A 22,472-nucleotide genomic window follows, 5' to 3' on the forward strand; every position below is an offset into this window, starting at 1 on the left:
GAGCCCCTGCTATCTCCTCCCTTGCCTCACATAACAGCCTGGGATACAGCTCATCTGGGCTTGGGAATATATCCACTTTTAAGCCTGCTAGAACCGCTAATACCTCTTCCCTTTCAATGCTAATTTGTTCGAGTTTATCACAATCCCCCTCCCTGATCTCTACACCTACATTGTCCTTCTCCATAGTGAACTCAGATGTAATCATTAAAACCTCACCTATGTCCTCTGGCTCCACACACAGATTGCCACTTTGGTCCCTAATGGGCCCTACTCTTTCCCTGCTTATTCTTTTGCCCTTAATATATTTATAAAACACCTTGGAATTTTCCTTTATCTTGCCCGCCAGTGTTTTTTCATATCCCCTCTTCGCTCTCCTAATTTACTTTAAGTACCACCCCCCCCCCGACCCCCCAACACTTCCTATACTCCTCTAGAGCCTCTGCTGTTTTCAGCCCACTGAATCTGCCATAAGCCTCCTTTTTTTTTCTTTCCTTATCCAATCCTCTATATCCCTTGACATCCAGGGTTCCCTGGACTTATTGGTCCTACCCTTCACCTTAACGGAAACATGTTGGCACTGAACTCTATTTCCTTTTTGAATGACTCCCACTGGTCTGATGTAGACTTTCCTACAAGTAGCTGTTCCCAGTCCACTTTGGCCGGGTCCTGTTTTGTCATTATTGAAATTGGCCTTCCCCCAATTCAGTACCTTTAATTCCGGTCCATCTTTGTCCTTTTCCATAACTACCTTAAATCTTAGAGTTATGGTTACTATCCCTGAAATGCTCCCCCACTGACACTTCTACCACTTGTCCGGCTTCATTCCCTAGGATTAGGTCCAGTACCGCCCCTTGTCTTGCAGGACTTTCTATGTGCTGGCTCAAAAAGCTCTCCTGTATGCACTTTAAGAATTCAGCCCCCTTTAAGCCTTTTGCACTAAGACTATCCCAGTTCATAATGGGGAAGTTGAAATCCCCTACTATTATTACACTATTATTTCAACACTTCTCTGAGATTTGCCTACATATCTGCTCCTCTATCTCTCCCTGTCTATTTGGAGGCCTGTAGTACACTCCCAGCCTTAATTTTGTTAAGTCACGAGGACCGGATGGGATGCATCTGAGGATGCTGAGGGAAGTAAGGGTAGAGATTCCAGAGGTTTGTTCTTTGTTCTAGGTACTGGCCATAATCTTCCAGTCCTTCTTAGATGCAGGGGTAGTGGTGGAGGACTGGAGAACTGCAAATGTTACACCCTTGTTCTTAAAAAAAAAAAGGGTGTAAGGATAAGCCCAGCAACTACAGGCAATTCAGTTTCGCCTCAATGGTGGGGAAGCTTTTAGAAACCATAATCTTGGACAAGCTTAGACAGTGTGGATTAATTAAGGAAAGCCAGCATATATTTGTTAAAGATAAATCGTGTTTAGTGAACTTGATTGAGTTTTTTTGATGAGGGTAATGTGGTTGATGTGGTGTATATGGATTTCCAAAAGGCATTTGATAAAGTGCCATGTAATAGACTTGCCAGAAAAGTTGAAGCCTTTGGAATGAAAGGGACAGTGGCAATGAAGGAAGCTGTACAGTAGGGTTCTGCAGGGCCACTGCTTTTGATGTATGTTAATGCCCTAGACTAGGATGTACAGGGCATAATTTCAAAATTTACAGATGCCACAAACTTTGGGAGTATTGTGAAATATGAGGAGGTATAGGAGTTTCTATCTTTTAAAGAACACCCTACTTAAGTTCTTTTGTCTTGCGAATTACAAGAGAACAAACTGACTCATTCAAAAGGTTTTTTTAAATTCATTCATGGGATGTGGACGTCACTGGGTATGCCAGCATTTATTGCCCATCCCTAATTGCCCTTGAGAAGGTGGTGGTGAGCTGCCTTCTTGAACCGCTGCAGTCCATTTGGGGTAGGTAGACCCACAGTGCTGTTAGGAAGGGAGTTCCAGGATTTTGACCCAGCTGAATTATGTTATGCTGAATGGAGGTCGTTTATTTTGTACCCACGATTAAAGATTTAACATGGGCACAGATTTGAAGTGGTTACAGAAAAATTAAGATAGTTACAGATTTAACAGGTTGAGAAAAAATAATTTTTTAAAAAGCAGCTGCTTTATTACTTTACTCTCAGCAAATCAACTCTTCACTGATATCTAGCATCAGAACGCTCAAATATGTTACTTTACTTCCAGCAAGTAAACACTTCACCAATATCTAGCTTAAATTTGCTATTAACCGTGGTCATGCAATCACCAGAAGTGGCCGGCTCCTGTGGTTGTAGATTCTTCTCCCGACTATTACTCGGGCTCTCTGTATGAGATCTCAATTAGCAGGATCGCCTTCCTTCGACTGCAGTATCGTTTCCGATATGTTCAATCCTTTAGACTCTCTTTCAGGGGATGGGTTTAGTTTATTCTATTTATTATACTGACTGTCCTGTGAAGCTTATTTTTAAAAGCATAATCCACAGTTATATTCTGTGGCCTTTGTTTAAACCATGATTTACATCCTCCTGAAAAGGTTATACGAACATACGAATTTTCTCCAGTAATTTTCCAGGCAAAGATGTTTATATTTTGCTGGAACGCCTAATCTCAATTCAAGGCCTAGTCTTCATAACTAAATCACTAGCGTCTCTTGCTGGGTTGGATTATCTCTGTTGTTTTACTTGATGGCATTTGTTTTTGTCTTGGCTTCGTGACACTTACTTTAAAAAAAACTGCAGAAAAGTTTCTTTCTCGGTCCATTGCAAAGCATGATTGTCCATCATTGCCCTGAATTTGTTTACAAGTGATTTTTTGCCTACAGAGGATAGAGAGAGACTTCAAAAGGACATAGACAGGCTGGTAGAATGGCTGAACACATGGCAGATGAAATTTAATGCAGAGAATTGTGAAGTTTCACAATTTGGTTGGAAGAACGAAGAAAGGCAATATTAAATACAGGGCACAATTCTAAAGCGGGTGCAGAAACAGAGATATGGAGGTACATGTGCACAAATCATTGAAGGTGGCAGGGCAAGTTGAGAAGATGGTTAAAAAGAAATACAGTATCCTGGGCTTCATAAATAGAGGCATTGAGTACAAAGGCAAGGAAATTGTGATGAATTTTTCTGAAACACTGGTTCAGCCTCAACTTAGGTATCATGTCCAATTCTGGGCACTGAACTTTGGCTTTAGAGAGGATATAGAAAAGATTTGCGAGAATGGCTCCAGGGATGAGGGACTTAAGTTACGTGGATCAATTGGAGAAGCTGGTGTTGTTCTCCGTGGAGAAGATTGAGGGGAGATTTGATAAAAATGCTGAAAATCATGAGGGGTCTAGACAGAGTAGGTAGAGAAATTGTTCCCGTTGGCAGAAGGGTCGAGAACCAGAGGACATCGATTTAGGTGATTGGCAAAAGAATGAACAGCACCAGGAGGAATGCAGCGAGTGGTTAGGATCTGGAATGCACTGCATATGAGTATGGTGGAGGCAGATTCAGTCGTGGCTTTCAAAGGGGAATTGGATAATTATCTGAAGAGAGAAGATTTGCAAGGCTATGGGGAAAGGGCTGAGTTTCCTCCTATGCCGTAAATTACTGACTGAGTGGGACTAGCCAGGTTGCTCTTACAGAGAGCTGACATGGATGTAAGGAGCTGAATGGCCTCCTTCTGTGCTGTAATTATTCTATGATTTCCTTCAATTTTCCTTTTTATACTTGTTCATGGGATGTGGGCGTCGCTGGCTAGGCCAGCACTTACTGCCCATCCCTAATTGTCCTTGAGAAGGTGGTGGTGAGCTGCCTTCTTGAACTGCTGCAGTCCTTGTGCTGTAGGTATACCAACAGTGCTGTTAGGAAGGGAATGCCAGGATTTTGACCCAGCGACAGTGAAGGAATGGAGATATAGTTCCAAGTCAGGATGGTGCGTGGCTTGGAGGGGAACATGCAGTTGGTGCTGTTTCCATGCATCTGCTGCCTTTTTCATTCTAGGTGGTAGAGATCGTGGGTTTGGAAGGGGCTGTCAAAGGAGCCTTGGTGAGTTGCTGCAGTGCATCTTGTAGATGGTACACATTGCTGTCACTGTGCGTCGGTGCTGAAGGGATTGAAGGTTGAAGGTGGTGGATGGGTGCCAATCACGTGGGTTGCTTTGTCCTCGGTGGTGTTGGTTTCTTGAGTGTTGTTGGAGCTGTACTCCATCCAGGCAAGTGGAGAGTATTCCATCACACTCCTGACTTGTGCCTTGTAGATGGTGGCCAGGCATTGGGGAGTGAGGAGCTGAGTTACTCGCAGCAGAATTCCTAGCCTCTGACCTGCTCTTGTAGCCACAGTATTTACGTGGCTGGTCCAGTTCAGTTTCTGGTCAATGGTAACTCCCAGAATGTTGACAGTGGGGGATTCAGCGATGGTAATGCCATTGAACATCAAGGGGAGATGGTTAGATTCTCTCTCTTGTTGGAGATGGTCATTGCCTGACACTTGTGTGGTGCAAATGTTACTTGCCACTTATCAGTTGTCCAGGTCTTGCTGCATCTGGACATGGGCTGCTTCAGTATCCGAGGAGTCGCAAATGGTGTTGAACATTGTGCAAATATCAGCAAACGTCCCACTTCTGACCTTATGAAGGAGGGAAGGTCATTGATGAAGCAGCTGAAAATGGTTGGGCCTAGGACACTACCCTGAGGAACTCCTGCAGTGATGTTCTGGGACTGAGATGGTTGACCACCAACAACCACGACCATCTTCCTTTGCGCTAGGTATGACTCCAACCAGCGTAGAGTTTTCCCCCGATTCCTGTTGATTCCAGTTTTGCTAGGGCTCCTTGATGCCATAATCAGTCAAATGCTGCTTTGATGTCAAGGGCAGTCACTCCCACCTTTTGAGTTCAGCTCTTTTATCCATATTTGGATCAAGGCTGTAATGAGGTCAGGAGCTGAGTGTCCCTCGCAGTACCCAAACTGACCACCAGTGAGCAGGTTATTGATGAGCAAGTGCTGCTTGATAGCACTGTCAACCACCCCTTCCATCATTTTGCTGATGATCAAGAGTAGACTGATAGGGCAGTAATTGGTCGGCTTGGATTTTTCCTGCTTTTTGTGGATTGTACGCAAGGCATATGGTTTGAAAGCCAGACTTTTCCCATGTCTCAATTTCTGTGGAATTCTGCTCCATCTAGTTGACAAATTTTCAGGCCCAAATGCATATTAAAATAGTCCCTAGTTTAGTCTTTGTAAATGCAGAGCCTTATTCATTAACTACTGGCATGAGATATCTCATTGAGATGTATTTCAGTGTGCTAAATTCTGGAAGATGTTCTATTTTAGTTAAAGTTGTACAGAATGTTTTAATTATTTTTGCAGCAAATAGATCTTGCTACACATCAAGAGCAGTATACTGATAGTTCTAGGGCAGCGTCATGCAGGCCCCCACCTACCAAGAATGAGGCCCGTTAATTTCTCCACATGGGCATTGAACTTCAAATTGTTGCTGACAAGGAAAGAAGGCCTAATACAATGGGTTGCCAAGCCCCTGGATCAAAAGACATTTTTTGCATACTGGCAGACAGTGCTGGAACAAAGGAACCAGTCCCTGCTCCCCAATACACAAAACAAACATGGTCAGACCAGTTTAGTCACATGACCAACTGGCTGGTGCAGGAATTTGAACTTACCACAGAGTTTTTGAAGACAGAAATCTCCTGGATTGAGAACATCTCTCTCATGTCTGCTCCCATCTCTTTCTCACCAGCTTTGGAATCCATTGAAGACACAGGAACCCCAAGAGAGAGAAGTCTCCTACAGTGAGCAAGGTTTAAGAAGAATACTGAGCCCCAACGAAAAGCAAGAATTACCTACGAAAGGACTGCAGTGAGCTCGAAACACAGTAACAAGAAACTGTTCAGATATTGCCTCAAGCCTCTCCGCTTTATTTTTTTTTCTCTTTTCTGTCCCTATCTGCATGTGTGTATCGCATATGCATGCTAGCGTGGGCACGTCGTGTATCCGTAGGTGTTAACCAAATTAGAGTTTAAGTTTTAATAAATTTCACTTTTCTTCTTTAAACCTAATAAAGCCTGTTTGTGCTCATTTCTTGGCCTTATAATTGGAAAGCGGTGATCAAGGATGCACCAAGGGGGAGCTCAAAACACGGTGTATTTAAAATTAAACCCTGTTACAATAAGACCAGTTGAAGCCTGAAAGGGACCCCTAGACACCTTTCTCACCTGGTCATAACAGTCAGGGGCATGCTGTAGGGTCAAGTAGATTTGCCTGACAGTGTCATTGTGATACATCCTAATTGTCTGCCTCAAAGACATTTTTATTGTTTCACATAATTTATTTACCATGGGATGAATTCTTTAATGATGAGATTAACTGAGGGAATGGTATTTTATGCTGTGCTATTGCAGATGAAACATTATTGCAGGATTTGTATAATTCAACAAATGCAATCTCAAAAGAGATTTTGTTTATCGAGATTTTGCTGTTTAAATACCGGTGAAACTAGTGGCACTTGCTGTTAATGCGTAAATGGTACAGCAATTTCAAGGGAGGGGCAGGTGTGCAGTTAAATGCCAATATCCAAAGGTTGCTGGCCAAGTTGCACAGCTCCACTGCTGACTTCGCGAAAATGGCATTTTGCTGTCTGCCTCACCATTGACATGCATTGAATGTTGTAAAGTTGCTGTATTTGCTTCCTGGAAAGGAACTGAATCTGCTGCAGATATTTTAGGACTAGTAATTACAAACTTAAGTACCCTTTTAACAATGTGATGAGTGTTAATGACTGCTAATCAATCTCACTGACAGTGAAAATTAACTATTATAAATGTGGCCTCTCATTCCTTCAAGTTGTGAATTGTTTAGGAGAGTTTAAAAATGACAAATTAAAAGAAGTTATTTTTCTTCCCCTTTTTTTCCCTCTCTCAATCCAATTTTTCTTTCCCCCTCGTTATTTCTCTTTCTGTGCATGATTTGACATTGAATTCACGCATTCTATTTCACACCTCCTTATCCTTCAATTGTTTAACCAATGATATTTAAGAATTGAGAAATAAAGAAATACGTGGTTGCTTGTCCTGTTCATTCAGGTGCCTTGTTGCCTTCACTGCACCATTGACAGCTTGCACTTCCAGCAACTTAGTGGTCAAAAATGTTTTTGAGCTGAAGGGAGCAGGGGCAAGTAAAACTAATGGCAGACTCTGTTAGGTGCCCTGTTAAAGCAGAATCTGGCCCATTATCTAAGCTACTTAATGACCAGATGTAGATTTGAAATTAATAGATGCACTTGCAATATAAGAGTGCTCCTATATCCATCCCTGTTTTATCAGGTATAATTTTTATTCTGTATTTTTACCCAACAAGCAAAATGGTAGTTTTTAATGTCAGTTATTTTGAAATAGTTCTTTAACTGGATTGCCAGTGACTTGAATGAAGAATGGCATCCATTTACAACTTGGAGCTAAAGCAGGGAATAAGTTGGGATGTCCATGTGAATTGTATCAGGTTTCGCTTGGCAGCTTGAATCACTCTTAAAGTCAGCTCTTATTCTTCTAAATTCCAATGAGTTTAAGCCCAACCTGCTCAACCTTTCCTCATAAGACAACCCCTTCATCCGCAAGATCAAACCGAGTGAACCTTCTCTGTACTGCCTCCAGTACCAGTATATACCTCAAGTAAAGAGACCAAAACTGTACACAGTACTCTAGGTGTGGTCTCAACAATGCCCTATGCAGTTGTAGCAAGACTTTAAAACTCCAACCCCCTTGCAATAAAGGCCAACATTCTATTTGTCTTCCTAATTACTTGCTGTTACTGCATGCTAACTTCTTGTGGTTCATGTGTGAGGACACCCAGATCCCTCTGTACTTTGGCATTCTGCAGTTTCTCTCCATTTCAAAAATAATCTGCTTTTCTGTCCTCATTGCCAAAGTGGACAACCTCACATTTCCCCACATTATACTCAATCTGCCAATTTTTTACCCACTCACTTAACCTATCGTTATCCCTTTGGTGACTGTGTCCTCCTCACAACTTGCTTTCCATTCATCCATTCTATGTCCTGAAGAATGCAGTTCTACTTTATTAGCAATACAACTGTGGTGTATTGGAGCTCAAGAAATGAGTTCAAATCCAGGTTTGACCGTCATTTAAATGTACATATTTTAAAACTTTTGTAGTGTTAGTGAGTGTTTATTGCACTAGCAGTTAACATCCTATGGAAAGGCAGAGGTTGACATATGAACATACAAATTAGGGGTAGGAGCAGGCCACTCGCCCCTTCGAGCCTGCTCCGCCATTCAATAATTTCATGGCTGCACTGATTACTCCACATTTCCACCTACCCCCGATAACCTTCCACCCCCTTGCTTATCAAGAATCTATCTACCTCTGCCTTAAAAATATTCAAAGATTTGGCTTTCAAGGCCTTTTGAGAAAGAGAATTCCAAAGACACTCAGCCTGCTGAGAGAAAAAGTTTCTCCTCATCTCTGTCTTAATTGGGCGACCCCTTATTTTTAAACAGTGACCCCTCGTTCTAGATTCTCCCACAAGGGGAAACATCCTGTCCACATCCATCCTGTCAATACCCCTCAGGATCTTATATGTTTCGATCAAGTTGCCTCTTATTCTTCTAAATTCCAGCAGATGCAAGCCTAGCCTATTGAAACGTACAAGATTCTGAGGGGGCTTGACAGGGTAGATGTTGAGAAGATGTTCCCACTAGTTGGGTATCTCGAACTAGGGGACATAGTTACAGAATAAGGGGACACCCAATTAAAACTGAGATGCGAAGGAATTTCTTAGAGTCATAGAGAGATACAGCACTGATACGGGCCCTTCAGCCCACTGAGTTTGTGCCGACCAACAACCATCCATTTATACTGATCCTACATTAATCCCATATTCCTTACCACATCCCCACCATTCTTCTACCGCCTACCTATACTAGGGGCAATTTACAATGGCCAATTTACCTATCAACCTGCAAGTCTTTGGCTGTGGGAGGAAACCGGAGCAGCCGGCGGAAACCCATTTGGTCACAGGGAGAACTTGCCACCCCTACCTTTTGAGGGTAGTGAATGTCTGGAATTCTCTACCCCAGAGAGTTGTGCAGACTAGATCACTGAAAATATTTAAAGAGGAGGTAGATAGATTTTTTAAATATTGGGGAGTTGAGGGCTATGAGGAGCTGGCACGAAAGAGGAGTCGAAGTCTGGGGCAGATCAGCCATGATCTTATTGAATGGCAGGGCAGGCTTGAGGGGCCGAGTGACCACTTCCTGCTCCTATTTCTTATGTTCTTAGCCGGTCCAATCTTTCCTCGTAAGACAGCCTGCCCATTCCAGATGTTAGTCTAGTAAAGCTTCTCTGTACTGCCTCCAATGCATTTGCATCCTTCCTTAAATAAGGAGACCAGTACTGTACACAGTACTCCAGATGTGGTCTCACCAATGCCCTGTATAGATGAAGCATAACCTCCCTACTTTTGTATTCAATTCCCCTCGCGATAAACTATAATATTCTATTAGCTTTCTTAATTACGTGCTGTACATGCATACTAACCTTTTGCGCTTCATGCATTAGGACACCCAGATCCCTTTGCATCTCAGCCCTGTAATCTCTCTGCCAAAGTGGACAATTTTACACTTTCCCACATTATACTCCATTTGCAGGTCTTTGCCCACTCACTTGACCGAGCTATGTCCCTTTGTAGCCCCCTTATGTCCTCTTCACAACTTACTTTCCTACCTATGTGGGGCGGCACAGTGGCGCAATGGTTAGCACTGCAGCCTCACAGCTCCAGCGACCCGGGTTCAATTCTGGGTACTGCCTCTGTGGAGTTTGCAATTTCTCCCTGTGTCTGCGTGGGTTTTCTCCGGGTGCTCCGGTTTCCTCCCACACGCCAAAGACTTGCAGGTTGATAGGTTAATTGGCCATTATAAATTGCCCCTAGTATAGGTAGGTGGTAGGGAAATATCGGGACAGGTGGGGATGTGGTAGGAATATGGAATTAGTGCAGGATTAGTATAAATGGGTGGTTGATGGTCGGCACAGACTCGGTTGGCCGAAGGGCCTGTTTCAGTGCTGTATCACTAAACTAAACTAAAGTATCTTTGTGTCATCAGCAAATTTAGCAATCATACCTTCTGTTCCTTCATCTAACTCATTTATATAAATTGTAAAAAGTTGAGGCCCAGCACAGACCCCGTGGCACACCACTCGTTACATCTTGCCAACCAGAAAATGAGCCATTTATGCGTACTTTCTGTTTCCTGTTTGCTAGCCAATCTTCTATCCATGCCAATATGAAACCCCCTACACCATGAGCTTTTATTTTCTGCAGTAACCTTTGATGTGGCACCTTGTCACATGCCTTCTGGAAATCTAAGTATAGTACATCCACCGGTTTCCCTTTATCCACAGCATATGTAACTCCCTCAAAGAACTCCAGATAGTGCATCTGATGAGTATTGTGAATTGTGCATATAGAGAAAATGATTTATTGCAAAAATAATTTTCTGTATCTTCAGTGCGCATGTTAGCATTTTTCTGACGTATTGGTGATTCTCTACCTTTATCTCACAACCTCCCTATGTGATGTTTTCTAAATCTTCTGTTTAGTCACTCTGACATTTAGTGATAAATTGTAGAGTTACTGGCACCCATGCAATTCTGTTCCAACAAGAAGTTAACACTTCTCAAGAGCCAAGAGAGAAAAAGAATTGGCAAGGAGTGGAGAAAAACTCCAGTTTTTGTGTTCGAAATTATAGACTTCGGGCTGGAGGAAGGTTTGTAGTGGAGTTCCCCAGGCGTCATTGTTGGGACCCTTGCTTTTCCTGACATATATTAATGACCTAGTATTTGGTGTACAGGGCACAATTTCAAAGTTTGCAGATGATATGAAACTTGCAAGCGTTATGAACTATAAGGACGATAGTGTAGAACTTCAAAAGGACATAGACAAGTTGGTGGAATGGGCAGACAGGTGGCAGATGAAGTTCAATGCAGAGAAATGTGAAGTGATTCATTTTGGTAGGAAGAACATGGAGAGACAATTTAAAATATTGTTCAATTCTAAAGGTGCAGGAGCAGAGGCACCTGGGTGTATATGTGCATAAGACATTTGAAGTTGGCAGGACAGTTGAGAGCACGGTTAATAAAGCATACAGTATCCAGGGCTTTATTAATAGGGGCATAGAGTACAAGAGCAAGGAAGTTATGTTGAACTTATATAAGACACTAGTTTGGCCTCAGCTGGAGTATTGCGTCCTATTTTGCGCGCTGCATATTGGAAAAGATGTGAGGGCATTGGTGAGATTACAGAAAAGATTCATAAGAATGGTTCCAGGGATGAGGAACTTCAGTTATGAAGATAGATTGGAGAAGTTAGGACTGTTTTCCTTGGAGAAGAGAAGGCTGAGAGGTGATTTGATAGAGGTATTCAAAATCATGAGAGGTCTGGACAGAGCAGATAGAAACTGTTCCCACTCGTGAAAGGATCAAGAATGAAAGGGCACAGATTTAAAGTATTTGGTAAGAGAAGCAAAAGTGACATGAAGGAAAACTTTTTCACGCAGCGAGTGGTTAAGGTCTGGAATGCACTGCCTGAGCGTGTGGTGGACGCAGGTTCAATTGAAGCATTCAAAAGGGAATTAGACTGTTATATGAAAAGGAAGAATGTGCAGGGTTACGGGGAGAAGGTGGGGGAATGGAACTGAATGAATTGCTCTTTCAGAGAATTGGTGCAGACACAATGGGCCGAATGGCCTCCTCCTGCACTGTAATAATTCTGTGACTTTAATGTTTAATGAATTTTTCCACTCTTAAACTGATTCAAAGGAGTAGGTAGATAAATTAAACAAAAGCAATTAGAGCGAGAAAACAAATGTGGGAAACTTGGTTATCTTAGAGAAAGCATTTGTTGTAGTGCAAGAGATGAGAATATTTAAGGAAAGGCATTTCTATAAATTACTTGCGTTAAAAATCTGTGTATGCTGTATTCATTCATCCTGATATTTAAAAAGGTTGAATGGGTGGAAGTTTCACTGAACTACATGCTTTAAAGTTTTTAAAATCTTGCCATTAATTGCACTTGTTCTAAAAATGCATTTATAGTTTCTGCAATTTGGAATTGTAAGAATGGAGTAAATCTTATAGTGCATTTAGATTAACTCAGTCTGCTCCTGGTCAAATAACGTCTTGAATTTAAAATTCTCATCCTTGTTTTTAAATCCATCCATGGCCTCGCTCCTATCTCTGTAATCTCCTCCAACCCCATAACCCTCTAAGATATCTCCACTCCTGTAATTCTGGCCTCTTGCACATCCCTGATTTTAATCACTCCACCTTTGGTGGCCACGACTTCAGTTGCCTAGGCCCAAGCCCTGGAATACCCTCCCTACGCCTCTCCACCTTGCTTTCCTCCTTTGAGAGACTCCTTAAAACCTACCTCTTTGACCAAGCTTTTGGTCATCTGACGTAATAGCTGCTTATGTGGCTTGGTGTCACACTTTGTTTTATAATGCGTCAGTGAAGCATCTTGGGATGTTTTTATTTCGTTAAAGGTGCTATATAAATATAAGTTGTTGTTGACTTCCATGCATTTTGGCTAGAAATGCTTGTGTAACAATACCTCTAATGAAGATCTTTACTCTATGAATGAGATTGTTTGCAAAGAATTATAATAGCCTATACGTCTTTTTTTTTCTGGACGCCTAAAAGATTGTTTACTTCAAAGTGCATCTAAATTAACTTTTCAGGTGTAAATCCTTAACTGCTAGTGTTACTGCACTTTACCTCTTGTGTTTGTTTAATTTAATGTCATTATGTATTGGTGAAATTTTTAACACATTTTGTGTATATTTTATTTTAATGCTGAGTATAGCATGCAGGGTAGCTAGGCTCATGGGCCGTAACAATCTCTTAACAATGCCTTTGCTTCTGAATTAACAATTTCTTAACAATACCTCTGCTTCTGAATTAAAAGAACTGTGTACACAACAAATGCTATGATGTATTACATTAATTATTACATTTTTTGGTCTTGGGCATAATTACACTTTTTTTATTTTAGTAATGACAAAAGGAAAATGCCAAACCCAAAGACCTGGTGGTGATTGTGCAGTTTCATTAATGGGTGGAGTTAGGTACAAAGAGGGGTTTTCAGATCTTTGTTCTTTTTATGGATCGAACATTCCTGTAACCTTACTTTATATTTGAATACTTTATATTTTAAGAACTCTATGCCTTTTGAAACTATACAGATTATCTAACATCATTATGCAAAATGATCTTGAAACATATCGATTTTTAAAAAAAACAAGTCACCTATTTTCTCCCCATCCCCACCTCTGTTGTTGATTCCATCCTAGGATGCATTTTCACAGGTTCCAGTTGCTGTGGTATTTATGATACTATTGAGTCTGAGAAACTTCCAAATCCTGAAGATTTACAGTTTTCTGTCTGTATGTGCATATGAGAAATTTTAGGCGATTGCTGCTACTGTTGTCTTTGTGGCGTGCTTCCCCTGCCCTCCCTCCCTCTGAGTTGCTACAACGTATGTAAAACTTTTTTTTTGTCTTGTGGCATGACCCACTAATATGGCAATTAAGATGATTGCAGTGGAAGAATCAGGTTCTCAGCTATGGTGGATACTGCAATTTTCCAGCACAATTGTGAGCTTCTGTAAGGCTTCCTGTTGGCTTCTTAAGTGAGACTTTCTCAGTAAACTGTTCAGCAATCTTTTATATCGTGTGTTCCGAAAAGTATATTTTTCCCCAATTCTCTGTACTGTTCAAGTACATGTTATTTTTAAATCAAGTTTGCAGTGTCCTCCACTTCATGTTTTGGGCTCAGCGGACTCTTGAGAAAAATGAAAGGGAATAAAGGATAAAGCTACCTTTTTAATTCTAAGGGCGCAATGTTGTGATGCATTTGAGAGTAATGAATACTGTATCCATGCACTGTGGGAACTTCTGGAAGTTTTTTTTTTAATCATGCAATGTGTTTCACAAGAGTGGTGATATAAAGAATATAGTGCAGTCAGCATTTCTGTTTTTAAACTGCTTTTAGTCATGAATCTCAGACAGCAGCTGAGTTCACAATTGATCCATCAACACAGTAGATTCATTGCAGGAACACTGAAAGCTAATTTTTTTGTGTTTTCAACTAAATGAAGTGTTGTAAAAATGTGAATGGGTGTTAAAGGATTTAGTGGTTTTTGAGCTTAATGCATGTGTTTGAAAGCTGTTTCTTCAGCGATGTGGGTGGCAGATTATGCAAATGCATAATGGGTTGCTGTTGGTTCTCTACAGTTTCAGCATAAGTGTTCAACCACTTGGAAAATTTTACTGTTGTCTCCATTGTATGAGCTCAATCTAATTTAGTATTCCCAAATGACCTTAGAAAACTAGACAATTATATATATCTAAGCACACATGTTTGTCTCTAATGTACTTTGCAGCATGTAAAATGGATTAAACTTTAACTAAAAATAAAATGCAAATTTTACTTGGAAGCTCACTTTAATATCAATGGAAATATTTGAAGTTGATACTCAAGTTGATACAAGCAAGTTTTACATTAATTTTAATGTGCAGAAACCTAGCATCTTTGCCTTGATATTAATACAGTAAACTGGCTTAAAGATATAAATTGAACAAAATGTAAATGTAATCGACTATAGCAAAGTTTGCCAGGAAAATCTTTCTATAGTCAAACAGTGCATGGGTGATTTATTATAGTTGAAAGTCTATTTGGGCATTATACAGCCAAGTTAAATAATTACCTTTTAATTCAACACAATGTAGTTTTTTATGTTGGAAGTAGTTATGGTCATTAGCCTAGCTACCCTCTCGCAGTACTTTGACATTTAAGTAAAATATACAAAGTGTACTTTTTTTGTTCCTCTTTACAAGTGGAAAAATACAGATTCACACAATGTTTTTGTTGGAAAAACTAGAATATTGAGAAAGCAATCTTAATATTTTTAACTCCATTTAATACTTTCAATCCTATAGTTTGTGCAGGCATGCAATTTATTTTCCAAATGGGTTTTTCTATTTTTCTTGTCCTCCCCATCCCACGCACAACATTCGTACAATTTTCTCGACTTCGTTTTTACCCAAGAGCTTAGGTTCTGCAAAAAAAAAATCTCAGCTCAGCATTTGGGCATGGAGTTGTCTTGTGGTGGTCAGCTTCATCTTAATTCATTCGTTCATAGCCCTAGCTTAGTAGTAGTACTCTTGCCTCAGAAGATTATGGGTTCAAGCCCTATTCTGGGATAAGCACGTAATCTAGGCTGATACTTCGCTGCTGTGCAAAGGGAGTGCTATATTTTTGAAGGTGCTGGGCATGAGATGTTAACTGAGGATCTGCCTGTTCAGATGGATCCAATGAGATCCAATAGGAGTACATATTGGGAAATTGTAAGGGTAGAACCTATAATGGATGGAGATCACTGACAGTGCACTTGATTTCTTGATATTTCCCTGCCAATGAGGTTCCATGCTAGGGGCACGCAGTTGAAAAATGTGCCCTATTTTGTCGTACTAAATTTATCTAAAGACAGATGTATGTTTCTGGTGCTCTTGATCTACATAATACAATTATGTTTCCAAGTGATGCCCATACATATTAGCACAAAGCATTTTGGATCTTGTGTAGTTTCACTGACTGGGAGTGGAGAAGATCTAGTTTAAGACTAATTAATGGCTTGAAGGACATGGATCTTGCTGAGATTTTGTATGTAGTATGTGTTCCTTGTTTTATTTACAACTTGATGCTAGATTTTTGTTAATAAATCAATTTATGTGGTTGTCCAGCTTATTTTCAAATATGTGACTGATGACCTGCAGCCAAACCTTTACAAGAGTATTTCTTTGTGCTAAATGTGTCCTTTATAATTTTTTTGAAAAACTTTCAGCTATTGTACAGATTTTTTCGCTTGCACTAAGATGGAAATTATATTTAATACCCTGTCTTAATTGGATTACAGCAACTGGAGCTGGTGGAGCCCAGCGGATGGATTCACGTTCCACTCGCTGATGTCAACAAGAAGCCAATCCGTACATTTATGATACAGATTGCTGTACTAGCCAATCATCAGAATGGAAGGGACACGCATATGAGACAAATTAAAGTCTACACTCCAGTGGAAGAAAGTTCAATCGGCAAATTTCCAAGATGTACCACTATAGACTTCATGATGTATCGTTGCATTAGATGACTGAATATTAAGGCAAATGTTGTTTTGATGCACTCAAAGCCATTCCAGCAGCTGCAGATTTTGTTTTTTCTTTATTAATTGGTGTAAAAAAATACTAATTTTATTACTGTTTGGAAGAAAAGTGAATGGAGGCAAAATAAAAATGATGCCTCAAGCCATGCATTTTGAGTGGTCATGATTGTTGTGGAGAAACCTTTGGCCCTGATATGTCCTGCCTTTCCTATGGATCGAGGCTGTGCGGTGATAAGAAATCTGAGTGGCAGACCTGAGGGGGTTAACTCTTAGCTTGTGGACCCTGCCAAGGAGCTTAGCATTACAATAAACAAAGCCCCCTCATTTGTTTTCCGAATCAATAGTAGATCATTGCGAAGGCAAATTCATCCAGCTGTATAAAGTGAGCTTTCCCACAGCCCCTCCTAAAAACATTAGCAGAAAGCTAATTGAATTAAAATGCTGCATTCAAGTTGGCTTTGCAAAAATCCCACAGAACAAGCTACAATCGGTGCCAAATTATGACACTTAAAAATGGCTAGAAATTCCTCCTTGCATTGCATTGTCCATCCACGGACAGAGGCACCTTACTCAAGTATGCATTCGGATAAATTTAACACACAAAGGAATTTCAAGACAAAGTTTATATTTAGGTGTCCCAACTATGTTCCCACATTATCTAAGTTGCCGTTGAACTTTTCCATGGAAAGTTGTTGTACTTAATCAGTTTAGCTTCAAACTAATTCAGTTATGATCAATTCATTCAGATCCTCCCAAACCTTCCCCACATAAAAACTCTGCATAAGAGGAGTGAATTTTCATGCTACTGATATCAATGCCTGGCCATGACAATGGCAGCAAACAATCTGGGCTGAATTTTAACTCCCAAAATCAGGATTCTGCCAGAAGTTAAAGTGCAAAAAATCTGGATCAGCAGCTGAATCCACCTACTTCTGGTTTTAATGGAGGCGGGACGAGGGCAGGCGACCAATTCGCTCTCGGGAAGCAGGTTGGTTACTTATATATCATAATGAGGCTGCATGCCTTCATTTTAACAGACATTCTATTTTAAACCACAGGTGGCCAGGTTTCCCAAACCTCGGGAAGTTTAGTAGATTAAAGAAGACAGGAAGGGCTGAATCTGTGAGGCAGGGGCCTTTAGAGCACTGCTTGTGGGTAGGGAGGAGCAGGAGCCCTTTCTGCAGGCCCAGTAAAGCCACCCCACCCACCATGATCCATCTGCTTCCCTCCCTCCACCGTTGATCTCTCTTGCTCCACCAGTCTGCCTACATACTCTTGTCGGCTTCAGCCCTGTGAAGCAGTCTTCCTGCCTAAAATTACATCCTGTTAATCAGACTGCCTGTGGGTGGGAACCTCCATTTAAAGGACCCCTGCAGTTGAATTCTGCAGGACATTCAAGAAGCTCGATTTTGGTTTCCTGACAATCACAATAGCACCCACCTTTCCACCCCCCACACCCCCTCAACCCAAGGATGAAACACGCCTTCTGGCTAAAATCCAGGCCTCTGAATCTACATACCTGCAGTCAAAATTTCATGATTTGCTTGTTTTTGCAAGGTGGCACATATGGACATTTTGGATCTGAAGTTCTTACAGTAATGTGCTTTATTAACTTAGACTCAAAATTCCTGGACTTGGGAGGGGTAGGTGAGATTGGGGTATGCAGACCAGAATTCAGGACAGGACCCAGTTCTATTGGGTCTCCTTTGCCTCTTTTTGCTCTAAAGGACCAGAGACAGACAACGAGAGAGAGCACAGTGGGTCTGGAGGTTTAAAAAGCGCGCCAAAAGCAAGGGTGACGACCCTGGACAGACAGCGCAAGAGAGAGCAGAGGTTTAAAAAGTGTGCCAAAAGTCGGAGTCAGAGACCAGAGACAGACAGCGAGAGAGAGAGGGGCACCGCGGGAGCAGAAAGAGAGAGAGGGGAGCACAGTGGGAGCGGAGCAGGGAAAAAAATTGAAAAGTGACATCAGAGTAACGTCACAATCAACAGTGAGAGCAGGGGAAGCAGAGAGCCGCTGGGGTGAGTATACAGGTAAGCATTTAATTTAAGTTAAATCAAACATGGCATAACACTTGATTTAGTTTTTAGTTTATATACTAATAAATCAAGCGAATTTTATAATTTATAATAAAGAGTGAGAGAGAGAGACCAGTAGTGAGTGCATTAGTTCAAATTAGGACAAGTTAATACATAATCTGTATTAAATATTATTAGGGCTTATCAGTATTGTAAGGTTTAATAATAGTAAGGTTCATTAGTATTGGCAAAGCTTTATTATCATTGGTAACGTCTATTAGACTTACAGAGTGCAGATTAAAAGCTGAGTGTGGAGATTCGAGTTTGGCGAAGGGGGCGGAGGTGCTCCATTTTTCCTTTTTTTTTCTACTTTTTTAACCCTCCAGTGTTTGGTTCTTGCTTCAGTGCAGTGGAAGGAGCTGTTTGGTGAGTACCTGGTAAGCTGTGACATCACAGGGAAGCAGGTAGGTGATTGGTTTGGGAAGAAGCAACCTGTTTGGTGAGTATCTGGTAAGTGATTAAGGTCCATTCTAATCCTAACATTTAAAATAGTAAAGTGGTAAGCTTAATAAAATATATATTTTTTTAAATGAATAAAATAATTAAGTAATTAATTGAAACACATTAAGGATGGCAGGACAGGTGATGTGTCACGGGGGCTGCATGTGGGAGCTCCTGGATGCCAGTGTGATCCAGGGTAAACATGTCTGCAGTGTTGGCGGCTCGAAGAGCTTCAGCTCAGAGTCATTGAACTGGAGTCTGAGTTACAGACGCTACAACACATCAGGGAGGGGGGAAAGTTACCTGGACATTTTGTACCAGGAGGCGGTCACGCCCCTTAGGATAGGGTCTTCTGATTTGGTCAGGGACAGGAGAGTGTGGCTGCAGCTGAGGCAGGTAAGGGGACCCAGAGGGCTGGAGTGCAGGAGCCTCAGCCTGTGCGATTGTCCAACAGGTCTGAGGTTCTATCAGCTTGTTTGGATGAGAGTGGGGGCTGCAGGGTAGATGAGCAACCTGACCATGGCACCATGGTACAGGAAGCCATTCAAGTGGAGGGGGAAAAAAAGTAATGTAGTGGTAGTAGGGGACAGTATAGTTTGGGGGATGGACACTGTTCTCTGCAGCAAAGAACAAGAGTCCAGAGAGCTGTGTTGCCTGCCGGTGCCAGGGTTCAGGGCATCTGCTCAGGACTGGAGAGGAACATACTGTGGGAGGGCGAGGATCCAGTCGTCATGGTCCATGTAGGTACCAACGACATAGGCAGGACAAGGAAAGGCGTTCTGCATAGTCAGTATGAGGAACTAGGCACCAAATTAAGAAGCAGAACCTCAAAGGTGGTAATCTCTGGATTATTACCTGAACCATGTGCAAATTGGCATAGGGCAAATAAGATTAGAGAAATTAATGTGTGGCTGAAAGACTGGTGTGTTAGAAGTGGGTTCCGGTTTGTGGGGCACTGGCACCAGTACTGGGGAAAGTGGTGGCTGTACCGTTGGGATGGTCGACACCTGAACCGTGCTGGGGCCGGTGTTCTAGTAAGCCGCATAACTAGGGAAGTAGAGAGGGCTTTAAACTGAATAGTGGGGGCAAGGGATCAAATTTGGGAAGATATGGTAAATCAAGGAGTAGAGACAAGGCAAGAGAGAAAAGTATTAATATGGGAAATGATAGACTGTGACAGGAAAGGACAGAGCGTACAAATATGAGAGGAAATCAACAGATAAGGCTAGAGGTTACAAAAATAATAAAAGGACAAAACTAAATGCTCTGTATCTGAATGCATGTAGCATTCAAAACAAAATAGATAAACTGAGAGTGCAAATAAAAATAAATAACTACGACCTGATAGCCATTACAGAGACATGGCTGCAGGATGACATAGATTGGGACCTGAATATTGAAGGGTACATGGCATTTAGGAAGGACAGGAAGCTAGGAAAACATGGAGGGGTAATTCTATTAATTAATGATGGTATTAACGCAATAGAGAGGGATGATCTAAGTTCAGGAAACCAGGATTTAGAAGCAGTTTGGGTAGAGATGAGAAATCATAGTGGCAAGAAGTTACTTGTGGGAGTGGTGTACAGGCCACCTAACATTAACCAAAATGTAGGACGGGATATAAAGGAAGAATTAAAGGCAGCTTGTCAGAAATGTACAGTGATAATTATGAGGGATTTTAACCTACATATAGACTGGAAAAATCAGATGGGCAGAGGTAGCCTAGCTGAGGAGGACGTAGAATGTTTTTGGGATAATTTCTTGGAACAAAACATTCTGGAGCCAACCAGAGAGCAGGCTATACTAGATCTGATATTGTGCAACGAGATAGGATTAATTAATGACCTCATAGTTAAGGTGCCCCTAGGTAGCAGCGATCATAATATGATTGAATTTTACATTCAGTTTGAGGGAGAGAAGAGTGGGTCTAAGACTAGTATTTTAAACTTAAATAACGGCAATTGAGAGAGCATGAAAGCAGAGCTAGCTAAAGAGAACTGGCAAATCAGGTGAAGGGATAGGTCAATAGAGATGCAGTGGCAGACATTTAAGGGGATATTTCAGAATACACAGAATAGATACATTTCAACGAGAAAGAAAAATTCCAAGGGTGGGACCAGCCATCTGTGGTTAACTAAAACAGTTAAAAATAGTATCAAACTTAAAGAAAAAGCCTATAATTGCGCAAAGATGGAGGCAGGTCAGAAGATTGGGCAGAATATAAAACAAAACAGCAAAGAATGACTAAAAGATTGATAAGGAAGGTAAAATTAGAGTACCAGAGAAAGCTAGCTAGAAATATTAGGACAGATAATAAGAGTTTCTATATTTAAAAAAGAAAAGAATTAATAAAGTGAGTGTTGGTCCTATAGAAATGTGAATCTAATAAACAAAGAAATAACTAATGCCTGTAAAAATGGTACGGCAATTATCATGGGGGATTTTAAACATCGAGGGCCGAAGGGCCTGTACTGCGCTGTAATGTTCTATATATAGATTGGTCGAACCAGCTCAGTCAGGGTAGCCTTGAGGAGGAGTTCTTTGAGTGTATCCGTGATAGTTTTCTTGAACAGTATGTAAGGGAACCGACGAGGGAGCAAGCTATCCTAGATCTAGTCCTGTGTAATGAGACTGAAATAATTAATGACCTCATAGTTAGGGATCCTCTTGGAAGGAGTGATCACAGTATGGTTGAATTTAGAATACAGATGGAGAGTGTGAAGATAAAATTCAATACCAGGGTCCTGCGCTTGAACAAGGGGGACTACAATAGAATGAGGGAGGACTTGGCTAAAGTAGACTGGAAACACAGATTTTATGGTGGGGCAGTGGAGGGCTTTCAAAGCAATTTTCAAAGTGCTCAGCAAAAGTATATTCCAGTGAAAAGGAAGGACTGGAAGAAAAGGGGTAATCTGCCATGGGTGTCTAAGGAAATAAGGGAGGCTATCAAATTGAAAGAGAAGGCATACAAAGTGGCCAAAAACAGCATGAAACTAGAAGATTGGGAAAACTTTAAAGGTCAACAGAGAGCCACAAAAAGGGCTATAAAGAAAAGTAAGATAGAACATGAGAAAAAACTAGCACAGAATATAAAGACTGATAGCAAAGGTTTCTATAAATATATAAAACGAAAAAGAGTGGCTAAAGTAAACGTTCATCCTTTAGAGGATGAGAAGGGGAATTTAGTTATGGCATATGATGAAATGGCCGAGGCATCGAACAGGTATTTTGTATCAGTCTTCACAGTGGAGGACATTAATAACATGCCAGTAATTGACAAAGAGACGAACGTAGGTGAGGACCTGGAAACAATCATTATTACGGAAGAGGTAGTGTTGGGCAAGCTAATGGAGCTAAGGATTGATAAGTCTCCTGGCCCTGATGGAATGCATCCCAGGGTACTAAAAGAGATGGCGGGAGAGATAGCAGGTGCACTGGCGATAATTTTCCAAAATTCACTGGACTCTGGGGTAGTTCCAGCAGATTGGAAAACAGCAGATGTGATGCCACTGTTTAAAAAGGGAGGTAGACAAAAGATGGGGAATTATAGACCGGTTAGCTTAACCTCTGTAGTGGGGAAGATGCTTGAGTCTATTATCAAGGAAGAAATAGCAGGGCATCTCAATAGAAATTGTCCCGTTGGGCAGACGCAGCATGGGTTCATGAAGGGCAGGTCATGCTTGACAAATCTTTTGAAATTCTATGATGACATTACGAGCAAGGTGGACAA

At 41.2% G+C, this 22,472-nt stretch overlaps 1 protein-coding gene across 4 annotated transcripts in view; it reads left to right on the forward strand.

Annotated features, from left to right (window-relative positions):
* anapc10 (anaphase promoting complex subunit 10) overlaps positions 1-16,364 on the forward strand; it is a 62,809-nt gene extending 46,445 nt beyond the window's left edge. The window contains exons 5-6 of one of the 4 annotated variants that reach the window (XM_068041483.1): positions 5,732-5,850; positions 15,980-16,152. In XM_068041483.1, the coding sequence (XP_067897584.1) occupies positions 5,732-5,850; positions 15,980-16,061 (201 nt within the window). In that variant the 3' untranslated portion in view covers positions 16,062-16,152. Of the gene's footprint in view, positions 1-5,731; positions 6,070-15,979 lie in introns of those variants that run through there. The other 3 variants (XM_068041497.1, XM_068041477.1, XM_068041489.1) reach the window with 3 other exon arrangements.
* Positions 16,365-22,472: the final 6,108 nt, after the last annotated feature.

This window comes from Heterodontus francisci, chromosome 1 (assembly GCF_036365525.1).
Source record: "Heterodontus francisci isolate sHetFra1 chromosome 1, sHetFra1.hap1, whole genome shotgun sequence".
NCBI lineage: Eukaryota > Metazoa > Chordata > Chondrichthyes > Heterodontiformes > Heterodontidae > Heterodontus > Heterodontus francisci.